At 29.5% G+C, this 14,340-nt stretch overlaps 1 protein-coding gene and 1 long non-coding RNA gene across 2 annotated transcripts; one reads left to right on the top strand and one right to left on the bottom strand.

Annotated features, from left to right (window-relative positions):
• Positions 1 to 543: 543 nt before the first annotated feature.
• Positions 544 to 1,561, bottom strand: LOC108821089 (uncharacterized). The gene is made up of 3 exons (XR_001944471.2): positions 1,401 to 1,561; positions 1,013 to 1,118; positions 544 to 818 (listed from the first exon to the last, which is right to left on the bottom strand). It is a non-coding gene; the product is annotated as an uncharacterized LOC108821089 (long non-coding RNA).
• A 6,622-nt stretch (positions 1,562 to 8,183) lies between these two features.
• Positions 8,184 to 11,191, top strand: LOC108820941 (integrin-linked protein kinase 1-like). The gene is made up of 12 exons (XM_018593975.2): positions 8,184 to 8,751; positions 8,837 to 8,911; positions 8,997 to 9,092; positions 9,182 to 9,267; positions 9,342 to 9,462; positions 9,542 to 9,621; positions 9,697 to 9,759; positions 10,027 to 10,133; positions 10,216 to 10,301; positions 10,481 to 10,602; positions 10,679 to 10,790; positions 10,896 to 11,191. Exons 1-12 carry the CDS (start codon positions 8,419 to 8,421, stop codon positions 10,992 to 10,994), a joined length of 1,380 nt encoding a protein of 459 aa, XP_018449477.1. The 5' UTR covers positions 8,184 to 8,418; the 3' UTR covers positions 10,995 to 11,191.
• Positions 11,192 to 14,340: the final 3,149 nt, after the last annotated feature.

Here is a 14,340-nt window from a genome sequence, read left to right as displayed (position 1 = left end):
AAAATTACCGAAAAGCTTGACAAAACTAAAACTACTTATTATAGTTCCAAAGTCTTAAGTTGAAACTGAAGGATAAGGATTCATGTTTATGAGGAAGATAAGTATGTAGATTAAATGAAACAAGCATATTCATTAGTTGAATCTAAGAATGTGATAAGTGTGTGTAGATAAAATGAGACAAGCATAGTCATTAGTTGAATCTAAGAATGTGATAACTATTTAACAAAAAAGTTGTGATGACTATACGCATGTATTTTATTACATTTCTAAAGTTTATTGTAAGATATTTGCTCACGGTAACTTAGCATGATCATTCGACATTTTGGCAAGAATTTGCAGGAAAATCTAGGTAATTGTTCCCAACCTAGTACTACTATATACGCACATTTTGGCAAGAGCATCATTATCGCTAAACCTCTTAAAAAGTCTCTTAGTTATTTTTTAATAGTTTTTGAAGTGTAAAAGTGAGTTAAGAGATTTAGAAAAGGATTTGAACATTTAGGTGGTTTATTGCAAGTTTCTTCATTGTGGGGTTTTAAAAAAAATATAGAACACTTCCATTACTAATCTTTCACTCTTTTTTCATATGCTTTGAGGACATGCAACAAGTCATGAGAACAAGCAACGCAATGCTCCTCATCAATAACAAAAACAGGAAACATACAAACATAAAAAAAGAGTAGTCAGAGAACAAAGTTAGCTGGCTAAACAAAAGACAGCAGTAAACAAATTACATGAGAACAAGCAACGCAGTGGACCAGTCACTCACCTTGTAGATAGAGAAGTACATGACATCAGGCCATACAACTGCCACATACCTACAGCCAGAGAACAAAGTTAGCTGGCTAAACAAAAGACATCACTTAACAAATTACGTACATCAAACTCACTAACTCTAATACCAACATTGGTACCAGTTGTGGATACTGCATGATAACAACTCCTCCACCAGCACAATAAAAACCGAGACTTTAAACAAAGCACAAGACAGACAAGAACAAGGAGTCATTACCTGTAGAGTAAGAACAGTCATGGAGTGTGGATACTGCATGATAACAGCTTTGTTGATAAAGACCATAGCCATTGAAGCAATGCCATATGAAACAGCTGCGATTAAACTGCATCAAGTAACAAACAGTAACTAAAGCTTACTAAATGTAAACCAAATGCTCTGTTCTCAACATGATACTCGGGATCTGGATCTAGATCTACCCAGATGAAGAACTGCAATTGCAAGTTTCCAACTTTCTTAAAGCTCTCGAATCAATAGACCAATAATTATATTACCCAAGTCCTAAATCGATCAAATTCAATTCCAGAAACTTTTTTTTAACTGAATTCAACAAAACCCAGAAAATCAAACGAATGTTAAATGCACAGATCAACAAGGAAGAGAGTACCTAAGGAAGAGATGAAGAAATCACCCAGCGGATTAGTCGAGGAGAGATGGAGAGACGCGGTGCTTTCGACGAAACGGAGCGAAAGAAAGAAACACAGAATGCTTCGAGAGAGAGAGAAGAACACAAAGCCCGCAAAATACAACACATGTCCTTAAGAACCAACATAAAACACTTCTTATTTAACATACGTCTGTTCCGTTTTTAAGCATTTTTGATTTAAATTTCGCGATTAATTACCTAAGAAATGCTTTAAGAAGTGCCGATAAAGGTGCTCTAAGATGTTCAAATAGGCACAACGTATTTTAGATAATTCTAATTTTTCTACGAAATCAAAAAATTGAGTTTTTCAACTAAAGTGGATTTTTTTTCGCAGAAACGACAACACCAGATGTTGTACTAAGGGAAAATTGGTTTGTTAGGCCAAAAAATGATAAGTATATCTCACTAAACTATTTTTTTATTTTATACCATTTTTGTCTCTAATGTCCTTTAGTATTTTCAAAAATTAATTAAATAAATAGTTAAAAAATGGTACTACTCATGAAATACATATATAAACTTAGAGATATTTTTTCCAATTATAAAAACATTTAAACAATAATTTTAAATTTTTTTCTACGTAAGTAGAATTGGCATTTTAAGAAATAGAAAATGAAATCTACTTTTCTCATTGAATCTATTATATTTAAAATACATGATTTACGTAAATAATACTAATCTAAAATATTGGGAATACACATTCCGCGCTTAACATTCGCTCTAAAATGTATAGAATTCAAAATATATACATTACATAAATCTAAAATCTGTAGAAATTGGAATCTACACATTACTATAAATCTAAAACATGTAGAAATCAATTTGAAACATGTTTACTGTATTCTACATATAGTAGAATATGTATAGTAGAATACATATTCTACGGATAAAGATAATGAGTTCGGAAAATATGGGAAGAAAATATTTGGAAATATTATGTTTCCACATATTAAAAATTGATTTTTAAACAATTTAAAAAAAAACAGGTTAAGTGTTTTATTTTATTTTAATCACTTTAGTTATTTATTATATTTTAATATTTAACAATTGTTTTGTTAATTGTAATTTCGAATTTATAATTTAAATTAAAGACATTATTGCCATTTTGAGATAATTAACCTAATGAGACATAAATAATATGAGATTAGTATAATAGGACATAGTTATCATTTTTGGCGTAAAGAAACAATTTTCCCTATTTTTTAACCTTAACTTCTAATTTTTGAAACAGGGCTAAAAAGAATTGAATATAATTAGATTTTAAATTTTAGCTAATTTTCGATCTATTTATTTTGTTTGACACAATTTTAATACGTAATTTAAAAACAAATCACAAAATTGATTTTTCCGCCAAAAAAAAGTAAATCAAAAGTTTCCCAACCATACAAAAGATCTAGTTATTTTTCAAAACTCTAAAATTAAGTTTTCTTTTGGTAAACTCCGAGCGACTTTCTATTAGGTTCATTATTTTGATATTCAAATTACTTTCTCCGTATCACTTTAAATGGTTATTTAAGATTTTGATTTTGTTTCAAAACTGATATTTTCACTTATCTAGACAAAATTAATGTCATTTGAAATTTGTAACCAATTATAAAATATTGTATTTTATAGTTAAACTAATTTTATTTAATGATATTTTTATATAACCAAAATAAACTACATAAAATTTTGCATTTTTTAATCTTTATGATAGAACTTTAAAATCCACTTAAAATGATACATAGGAAATATATTATTTCTATATCATTGATTAATAGTTCAATACTAGTTCCTTTTCCAATGTATAGGTTTCCACTCTCTTCATTTCTTTTGATTTCTTTTCTTCTACTCCCTCTCTTTCTCAATAAGTGTCATTTTAGAGTTGTGTACACGGATTAAGAAATCATTAAATTTTACATATTTTCCATACAAAAACATCATTACCCATACATTTCAACCAATAGAAAAATAAAATGCAGAATAAAGTTAATAAATTTTGCATTGAAATGCTAAAACGACACTTATTTTGCAACGAAAAAAAATCTCTAGAACGACACTTAATATGAAACGGAGGGAGTATCTTCCAAAAAATATCAAAGAAATTAAAATTAGAAACTGCCACATGACTTTTGTGTGAAGTGCACGTCAATTAATAAAAAGCTATGAAATCTAATACTTACTATTTAATCTACAAATATAAGTATCTAGTGAGAATATTCTTTTCAATCTAAGTAATAAAATGAGATTTAGAAATATTTCTATGGATATCCAATTCGGAATGTAGTTGCCCTATGGTAGTAGATTACTACAAAAATACTCCAAAAACTTGGAATCGAAACTAAGTGATAAGAATCATTAAGAAGGCTCCGACATGAATATAATACATACCACTATAAGACAACTCGTTGCTAGTTAAGTCAAAACACAATTATGCCATGTCTTAAATCGCAAATTCTAAGATATTGATCCTGCATGTTTTTTTTGTAGCGCTGGATAATCATGTTATTACAAAAAGAATTATTACAGATGATTATACAGTTGAAATTGTTTTACGAAGATCCATGTCTCACTGCATTATCTGAAACATTTTATCGGATTCGCGATTAATGGTACTTTTTTTATCTAACTAAAAATTTCTTGTAAGTATTTTTTTCATTTTTCCATTTTTTCATTAATTCACATAATTCTGTATTTTCTGATACTCGGAATCTAGATTTTTTGGTGTAAAAACATTATTGATCTTGCCTGTTACATATAAATATATATTTAAAACTCTAAGAACTATTTTTATATTTAAAATAGTTAAGCGTATAGGTTGACAAATAAAAGACTGTAAACCAAAATATGCTATACAAATACAGATTCGCATGCTGTAAAGTTGAATAGTCATTTAACATTTTTTTCTAAAATGAAACGGGAAAAAGACAGATGGCGACGAAGATGTCAATCTTCACATGTTAAATGTATACATCAATAAATTAGTCACATAATAAAGATAAAAGATTTAAGGTATTTTGAATAAGAAGTAAACTCATTTATTTTGAATTTGATTTTTGCTGTGTATAAAGTTATTGTTGCTTGCCTAGTTTAATCTAACTATTTTGACATTAGTTAGAATCTATTGACAATGTGATATCCACTCCATTCTATAACATTAAATAAGTTTCTTCAAAAACCAACAGACCAGGCAGGGCATATAAAAAACTAAAGTGAATACTATAGAAAAAGTAAAAACAATATATAAGTGGCGTGCAAATTAAAATATTTATAATTTAAACAAGTAGAAAATATAGTAATTATTTTAGAGATCAAACGTCTCTCATGTCTTGTCCTTCTGAAATCTTTGTCTTCAAAATATTTTATATAATATTAAATCTGTTATAATAAATAAAAAATAAATTATTTGTCACAAAATATAAAATAAATTTTGTTTTGTTTTCTATATTTTTAATAATATATAAATGTCTTCTAATATAATCAAATAAAATATTTATTAAAAACATTAGTGTTTATTTAAATAGTTAAGTATTATTATTATATACTAGGTGTTTTCATGCACCATGTGTGGTTATAATTTTGTTAAAAATTTGAATTATATTAAAAAAATTTATTAATATTATACATTTAATTATTTTTGGCTAATATATACTATAAATTTGATTTAGTTAAGTATAAAATTAAGAAAAAATCATTTTGTTTATTTTAAATTATATTTAAGAATATATATGTATATATTTAAAATTGGAATCTTAGATAAATTTTTATCTATTTATTTTGGTTAAATGTATTAAATAAACTTGTATAAAATTACTAAAAAATCATATAAAAATTTTATAGTTATTGAAAACTAAAACTAAACAATATTTATAAAATTTGTAGATATCTAAAAGAAATTAGTGATATTACGATTAAAAATTATTAATTTTTTAAAAAGATGTAGAAAATTTCAAAAATGTTAGTAATAAAAATTGAATAATTATAAAAGTAATTTTAAATAAAATTTCAAAATTTATAATTCATATTTGAATTTATTTATTTTAGTGATGATTTATGAGTTATTACCATATTTTAAAAAGTTTACCAAAAATATAAATCAATATTAAATGTAATGTATGAATTATTGTCATATTTTATAAAATTTAACAAAAGTGTATATCAGCAATAAATATAATTGTCAATATCATATTTAAGTATAAGTCATGTCATTAATTTTAGTAATCAAGTCATGGTTTTTTTTATATAAATGATTGTAAAAATGACATGTAACAAATCACGCAGATAATGTAGATTTTATTAATCTCCAAGGCACATTTTAGCTTTCATATAACAATATAAGGCACATTCCACTTGGAGAATATTTTATAGGTGTTCAAAGACTTTGATGCCCTTGTAGTAAGTGAAACCAAACTAAATTTGTATTTTCCTAAATCAAATCCTACCAATCCAACTTAAACCAACTTTCAATTTTAGATTTGTGATTCTCTCTCTCTCTCTCTCTCTCTCTCTCTCTCTCTCTCTCTCTCTCTCTCTCTCTCTCTCTCTCTCTCTCTCTCTCTCTCTCTCTCTTCCGACGATAGCTGCAAAGATCTACTCCGAACGCTAATCCTCTTAGTCTCGCCGCTCTACACCTGCTTAAGCTCCTCTCCGTCATAGATAAGCTTGCGAAGGCGACTTCAGACATACGAGGTAAAAATCCCCGATTTAAACCTTCATCTGTGTTCATCTCGACCCAAACTTGCTTGGACTCTTCTCAAAAAATCTCTTTTTTTTTACGATTTTATAATCTTCATGTTCATCTTCTCAGAAACCGTTTCGGCTTAATACCCGATTAGGGTTCGAGTTTTTTGAACTAAACTCAGTTAGATCCAAAGTCCAAATTTCACCGGAGATTCGCCGTTTTGTTTTCCAAAACTCACTCTCGGGATACTAGATTCGAGACGAATAGCCTTCTGATTCCGACATGCGAGGTTTGTTTACTCCAAGCACATCTTTTTGTTTCTGGTTTCTGACACCTATCTTTCAGATCTGCTCTTCTTTTTGTGAAACAAATTTACATAACATCCAAGCGATTTGCCGTTGTTTTCTTTCCCAACTTAATCTTTGTTTTTTTTCGATTTTCAAATGAGATTTGTCGCTTCGTTTTTGATGTTCAGGTAATACCGCATGCGGCGGATGTGAGTGGTGGAGGATGTGAAGGACTGGAAGCGGTGCTGGTGGATGATGTGAAGAACTAGAAGCAGTGATGGCGGATGCGGCAGTGGATGTGAATAACTGGAAGGGATGATGAAGGATGCGGCAGAGCTTAGAACTGGAAGCGGTGATGGCGGATGCGGAAGTGGATGTAAATGTTTGTTTGTTATTTTCAGTTCCTGGTTTTTGGTCTCTCATCAAATGACCCCTTAAATCAAAGTTTTGGGCTTTAGTCTTTCTCAAACCTTACCATCAAACGCTTGAATCCATGTTTGGATGTTTTTAGATAGTGAAATAACTGGTTCTCTAATTGTGTTTAAAAACAATTGTTTCTTTCTTGGTATCTTGTGACCCTATGTAAATTTGATTATAGTTTTTCTTAATTTGTTTTGTCTGACATAATAATCGCCTCAAAATGAGAATTTTTGATGATGATAGAATTTTTTCAATTCGTCTTGTTTCTATGTGTTCGATTCCCTGTCCACAAATTTGAGAAACTTCCTTTTTTAATTTGTGGACATGTTGGCATCCACATCTGACATAATTTTTCTTCCCACCGGACCACCGCCTTCCACCGAAGCTAGATGTTCACCACATACATGTTTCCCAGCGGATGGCTCAAAGCCTACTCCAAGCCAACAACACCCCCGAACACACTCTCCCTGACCACAATTCCCCATGTCCACAACTCTACTGTCCACAAATACCATGTCCATAACTCACCTGTCTACAACTCTCTTGTCCACAATTCGCTTGAACATGTTTCCTCGTCCCCAAAAACACTTTATTTCTTCCTATCCTCTAGGAGAAGGAAACAAAGCACAAATTAATCTAAGTTTTTTTCCTGCGCAATCCTCAGAAAATTAATTTTCTTTTCTCCAACGAGAGAACATATATGCATTCAATTCACGTCCTTGTTAAAACCAACGCTCAAAGACTTTTAAATCTGACCGCACGATCTAAATTTCTTTTATCTCATCTAACAATGAGAAAGAGATCCCCACAAACAGCTGACAAATGTTTTATTGTGATAAAACATAAAGACAGCTTACAAACCGGTTTCCTAACCAAACAATAACCAAACAACAACTTAGGTCTCGCTTCATTAAGGGCATAAACGTGAAACCACCCCACTAGATCCAAAAAAATGTGTCTCACCAGCGCAATGTGTCCTTTTTTTAATCAAAACTCAAAATGTGCCTTTTACTGCAATCAACTCGATAATGTATAAGAGATTTAAATAATTATCCGTTATGCATGTCCACCAATCAACGGCTAAAACTTTAATTCTAGTTACATAAGAAAACTGCGTCGGCACAAGTTAAAGCGGTCGTTTAAGCGAAACCTATATCATACACGTGCGGACTAATCTACGCCGCTACTATTCATCTGACTGTCTAAACAAACGGCTCAGATCTGTTTTACTTCTTTTCGTCAACGCATGACACTTAACTACCGTGGCGTCAGAGATGACGTCTCTTTTCCAAGGAACTTTTCTTGCCTCCCCTCCCACGCGCTCACGGTCACATGATACATACGCTCTAAACAGAGAAGCTCGTTGTCTTCTTTTTCTTCTCCAGCGACGACCTTTTAAAGACCAGCTTTTTCTTCTCCATTACGGCATCACACACCTCTATATATATATATATATATATATATATCACCACTTATTTATTCTCTCTCCCTCTCTCACAGCATTTTCTCTGAGATATACTTTTCTCGATCTTTGTGTAGAAAGTTTTGATTGTTCGTTGACCCTCCAAGATTTTCGGACCAAACTAGTTTTGTCTGTTTTTTATTCAAAGAGATGGAAAAGGGATTCCTAAAGCCGTCGTTTTCGATCGGAAAGCTATCTTCTCTGGCGCCGGAGAAGATTCTGGAGCCGTCTGTTCACTCGGAAGAAGAGGTTTTAGAGGATGGAGAAGAGATCGACGGTGGAGTGAGACTTATGTATCTGTCCAATGAAGGTGACATTGAAGGGATCAAGGAGCTTCTTGATTCAGGGATCGATGCTAACTACAGAGACATTGATGATCGTACTGCTCTCCACGTGGCGGCTTGTCAGGGACTCAAAGATGTCGTCGAGCTACTTCTTGATCGGGAAGCTGAAGTTGATCCTAAAGATCGATGGGGAAGCACGGTAATAATAAGAAACCAAACCATACACTTTGGGGTTTGTAGTGAGATGATAATAATGTATTTACCTTTTTTTTTTGAGAAAACAGCCTCTTGCAGATGCGATATTCTACAAGAACATTGATGTAATCAAGATTCTTGAGATTCATGGAGCTAAACATCCGGTAATACTCTAACGTGTTTTGATTGTATCTTTTGATGTAACAGCCATCTGTAAGATCTTATATTATTTACATTTGTATTTTTCAGATGGCTCCAATGCACGTGGAAACTGCTAATGAAGTCCCTGAATATGAAATCAATCCTGATGAACTTGATTTCACTCAAAGCAAAGAGATATCAAACGTAAAAAAACGTGTCATGTCTTTAGTGAATCTTTTACTAATGTGTTCAGTTCCTTTTCATGTAACGGTAGTGTACCTTGTTGTATTCAGGGAACTTATTGTATGGCAATGTGGCGTGGCATTCAAGTTGCGGTGAAAAAGCTGGATGATGAAGTTTTAAGCGATGAGGAACAAGTGTAAGTCGGATAATCTTGTAAATGGTAATAAAAGGTTTTAGATTCCAAATGCCTCTTGGAGTATGTGCGTGCAGGAGGAAATTTCACGATGAGCTTGCATTGCTCCAAAGGCTTAGGCATCCAAACATTGTTCAGTTTCTTGGTGCTGTAACTCAAAGTAATCCAATGATGATTGTTACTGAATATTTACGTAGGGTATGATGACTTTCTCTGATAAATTTGACAACTTCCTTTCTCAAAACCAATAAACTCATATGATACTACAAATCTTCAGGGGGATTTGCGTGAATTGCTCAACAGAAAAGGGCATTTAAAACCAGCTACTGCCGTTAGATATGCCCTTGATATTGCAAGGTATGCGTCTTCTCCATATATAGTTTATGATCTACTAGTTTGTTTGTAGTTCTAACATGTTTGAACAACTTTTAGGGGAATGAGTTATCTTCATGAGATCAAAGGAGACCCTATAATCCACAGAGATCTTGAACCTTCGTGAGTTCACGTTGTCCATATCCGCGGGATTTCTTTGTTGTCTCTTATATGTGCAGTTACTAGGACCGGTCATGGGCAATGACTAATGAAATATATTTTGGCCTTTTAAGTTTTAAATAGCTAATATACATAAGTTTTTTAGCCTATAACTTGTAAAATGAAAATTTTGTTTATTTAAATTCGACTCACAAATCTCAGAGCCGACCCTGCATTTACATCACCGAGCTCTTTTGTTTTTTGACAATGGTAAAAAAATAATATTTGCAGAAACATATTGCGGGATGATACAGGGCATCTGAAAGTTGCAGACTTTGCAGTAAGCAAGCTTGTTACTGTTAAAGAAGACAAGCCTTTGACATTTCTAGACACTTCTTGTAAGCTTTTCTATACTTGTAGATTTGGGAGCTTTAGTTCTTTTTGATTAATGAATCCCGTTATAACTCATTATTATTGTAGGTCGATATATTGCTCCCGAGGTTTTCACCAGCGAAGAATACGACACCAAAGCTGATGTTTTCTCCTTTGCATTGATCGTTCAAGAGGTAAGTACACTTCGTTTGCTCTTTGTTTGTTGACTCAGAGTCAGTCCCCAAGAGTTATAACACTTGAAACAGTTATTATACATTATATATATATACAAAAAGATACATTTAACCATTAATATTTTGGTACCATAGGAAAATGTTCTGCGTTAACTCCTTTCAGTGTCGGAATGTTTTAGATGATCGAAGGAAGAATACCCTTTGCGGAAAAGGAAGACAGTGAAGCTTCAGAAGCTTATGCATGCAAAGAGCGTCCATCTTTCAAAGCTCCATCCAAGCATTACCCTCATGGACTTAAATCGTGAGTCTCTTTCATTGATTGGTTTGTTCCGTGTCATTAACCGGTTAGGTTCAAACCGTCTTTTTGTATCTCATAGATTGATAGAAGAATGCTGGTCAGATAAACCGGCCAAGCGACCGACTTTTAGAGCGATCATTAAACGGCTTGAGTCCATTCTTCACCATATGGGTCACAAGCGACAATGGAGGGTCTATCTCTTTGCACACTGATCATTGAGAGTTTTGGCTTATGGATTATGTTTTATTTGTCTTTCTAATGTGTTTCTTCTTCCACATGTTTTTTTTTGTAATCAGATGAAGCCATTGACATGCTTTCAGAAGTTCGAGCACAAGAAGAAACATAATTCGGATGTTAGCAGCCCTGATGGCTCATCATCGGGTTCACATTTGTGATTCTTTAACGGTTGAAAATGATTCTTGTATTCTTTCCGGTTAGTTTGGCTTTCCTATAAACAACCGAAATTTTACTTTGTAATTTTGTTTTACTTTGATGAAAGTCTTAGTGTGAACAGAAGTTGCATTTCATTTTAGTATGAAGTTGTAACGAATTGTTTCAATCGAGTTTTTTTCTCAAAATGTTCTTTACTTTCTTTGAACTTGATTGTTTTTTCTCAACAGTGTCTTAAGTAATCTTCGACTTCTACCAAATTGCGGGTGGTTTGTGGAAGAGACAGAGGACTCTGTTTCTCGTAATATACATTTTCCAAGCTTTAATACACAATTTTCGGAGGGAAAGAAATGGAAGGAGAAATGGATAACAACATCATACTTCAACCCAAGTTATATATATTTTTTTTTTTTTTGAAAAAAACCCAACTTATAAATTTCATAAGCACGTTTGTAATAGCATCTCTTCACTTCGGGTCTGAGGAGAAAGAAGACTTGACCAAACTATGCAAGTTTGGTTTCTTTCATGAGAACAACAGCGCAATCTGTTTGTTTTCTAAGGATGATTGTTTGCAGTTTTTGGATTAGTTTTTGTTTTTGTTTTTCCAAAAGCTACTCTGCATTCAATCATGATTTTGAAAAAAAATAGATTCAAGAAACTAGTTGGGGCCCAAACTAGTTTTTGCAAATAACTGTATTTTTATCATAAAAACAAAAGTTAAGTTTTCATGGTTTCTTTTTCATCTAGGTGGTTTTTCATTTTAAAAAAATGTTTTAATAATTTAATTGCTATTATTTTAATATAAAATCATAAAAAACAAAATGTTAATATAAAAAACAGATCATAAAAACAATATTTTAATTACTATTATTTAATAATTTTAATAATTTTAATATAAAAATATCATAAAAACAAAATGTTTTCTTTTATTAATATAAAATAAGAATGGTAATTGCTATTGAAAAAGGTTTATTAAGAATAATATGCTTACCATCGGTACCATTCTTTTAATAATTTTAATTTTGTTTTAATAACAAGATATTAGCTTCTACACTAAAATATCAAACCAAAAATCATTAATCTAATTTTTGAAAAAACAAAAAGATAAAAGAAAACAAATTTAGAACTAAAAATATATTTAAATAATTATATACAGTTTACTAAATTTATAAAATATATTTAAATTTATTTAATATGTTTAAATAATAAACTAACTATCAATTATATATTGTTTAATATGTGTGGAAGTTAATAGTATTTAAAAATTTAACTATAGATATTTTTGTTTACAATTTTTGTATTATAGATAGTTTTATTATATATTGTCTTTTACTGCATTAATTATGTATTTATATATATATATATATATATATATATATATATATATATATATATATATATATATATATATGTGTGTGTGTGTGTGTGTGTGTGTGTGTGTGTGTGTGTGTGTGAATTTTGGTTTATCTGTTTAGTTTACTTTTTGAAATAATTTTATTTAATAAATTAATGTAAATGAAGTGGTAGTATCTTGTATTATTTGTTGTTTCATAATAAATAATATAGTATTCTTAATTTTTATTTCCTGTTCAAAAATAATATAATATAGTAAAATTAATAACTAAAAGAAATCATCACTCAAGTCTTTTAGAAACACAAACTACAAGAAAATAAAAAAAAATATTTCATCAATTTTTTTTTTAAAAAAAAAACTTAAAAACCAAAATCACCATTCATGTTTTTCCAAAAATTAAAAAACTACTGCCAAATCAAAAACCAATAACTGAAAATTAAAATCTAAAAATTAAAAACCAAAAGTCAAAAACAAAAAGTAAAATCTAAAAACTATCTAAACAATCGTCACTTAATTGCTTAACTGCTTTCAAACAAGAATATGATGCAGTTTCTGTAAAAGGACTTTTAAATGAATTAATTTAATTAAAAATGTAATTTTATGGTAAAAAGGTAATTTTACGAATTAGTACTTATTTTTGTTTTTAACACTTGTATCATATATATATTGGAATCATTTCTCTAAAATATAAATTTGTTTAATTTTATGGATAATAAGTTTATTGGAAACACATTTAAAATAAAAATAAACTAGATATTAACATGTTTACAGTTATATATATATATATATATATTTATTTTATATTATTAGTGGTATACATTTTTAATGTTAATAATATATTTAAAATTTTATGTAACTATTTCAAATACAATAATTGTATAGTTTTCATGTTATAATTAATCAATTGTTTAAAACCGTCACATATATTTGTCGCTTCTTATTACATATTTATTTTATTATATTTGTATTTACTTATGAAAAATTTGTACATGCATAAAACAACATAGTAGCGCCTGGTACTCGAACATTGGCTCGGGGCGAATCAAATGATTCACTTCATAGTCTGATAGAACCTTGGTAGAATACATGGGGCAGGAGATTCAATTAACCAAGATTCAGAAGCTGAAATTTTAAAATTATTTTGTATGAAACTTATGCTCAAGTCTGACCCGCCGATCTTAAAATCGAATTTATTTTTAGCATTATTTTTACATTTATTTATTTTAGATAATAAATTATTGTATATACATAAGTGTAAAATATATCAGTTTATACATGTATTATATAGTTTGTGAATGTTAAGTCGTTATGTCATCATATTATATTTTTAGCATAAATATGTTATATTTATGAAAGTAAATTTATCAATTTAAAATAACTTTTTAATATTTAGTTCAATAAAATAATTTTGTTTTAACATGAATTATTATTATTATTATAAAATAGAAAAAATATTATACAATTTTATTTTTATTTTATAAACGATAATTGAATATATATTAATGCATAGTTCATTGCTAATTAAAGAATTAGTTGAACTATTTTTATAACATTTTTGAAAATTAAGATATTTTTAACAATATTTCTCAAAGGATTTGTAAGAATTATTATTATATAACGGACTAAAGTAGTTTCAAAGATTTTATATTATTAGCTTTAATGAAATACATGTTAATTCTATATACATTTATTATATAGCTTGCTAATGTTAACCCATGTTACCAACATATTATATTTGAATATAATACTTACGAAAAATAAAATATATAAATTTAACAATTTAGTATAATTTTTATTGGCTCTATATAATAATTTTCTCTTAATATGATTGATTATGATTATATAATAGATAAATAGGATATAATTTATATTTTCATTTTCTAAAATAACTTAATGTATAATAATATTTAAAAACTAATTACGAAATTAGTGAAAATATTACATATTTTGTTTTGACAATTAAAATCTTGTTAAAATATTTTAAACAGATTTGTTAG

This window comes from Raphanus sativus, chromosome 8 (genome assembly GCF_000801105.2).
Source record: "Raphanus sativus cultivar WK10039 chromosome 8, ASM80110v3, whole genome shotgun sequence".
NCBI lineage: Eukaryota > Viridiplantae > Streptophyta > Magnoliopsida > Brassicales > Brassicaceae > Raphanus > Raphanus sativus.
Note: the sequence above shows the minus strand (reverse complement) of the source record. Positions and strands in the feature narration are given on the sequence as shown.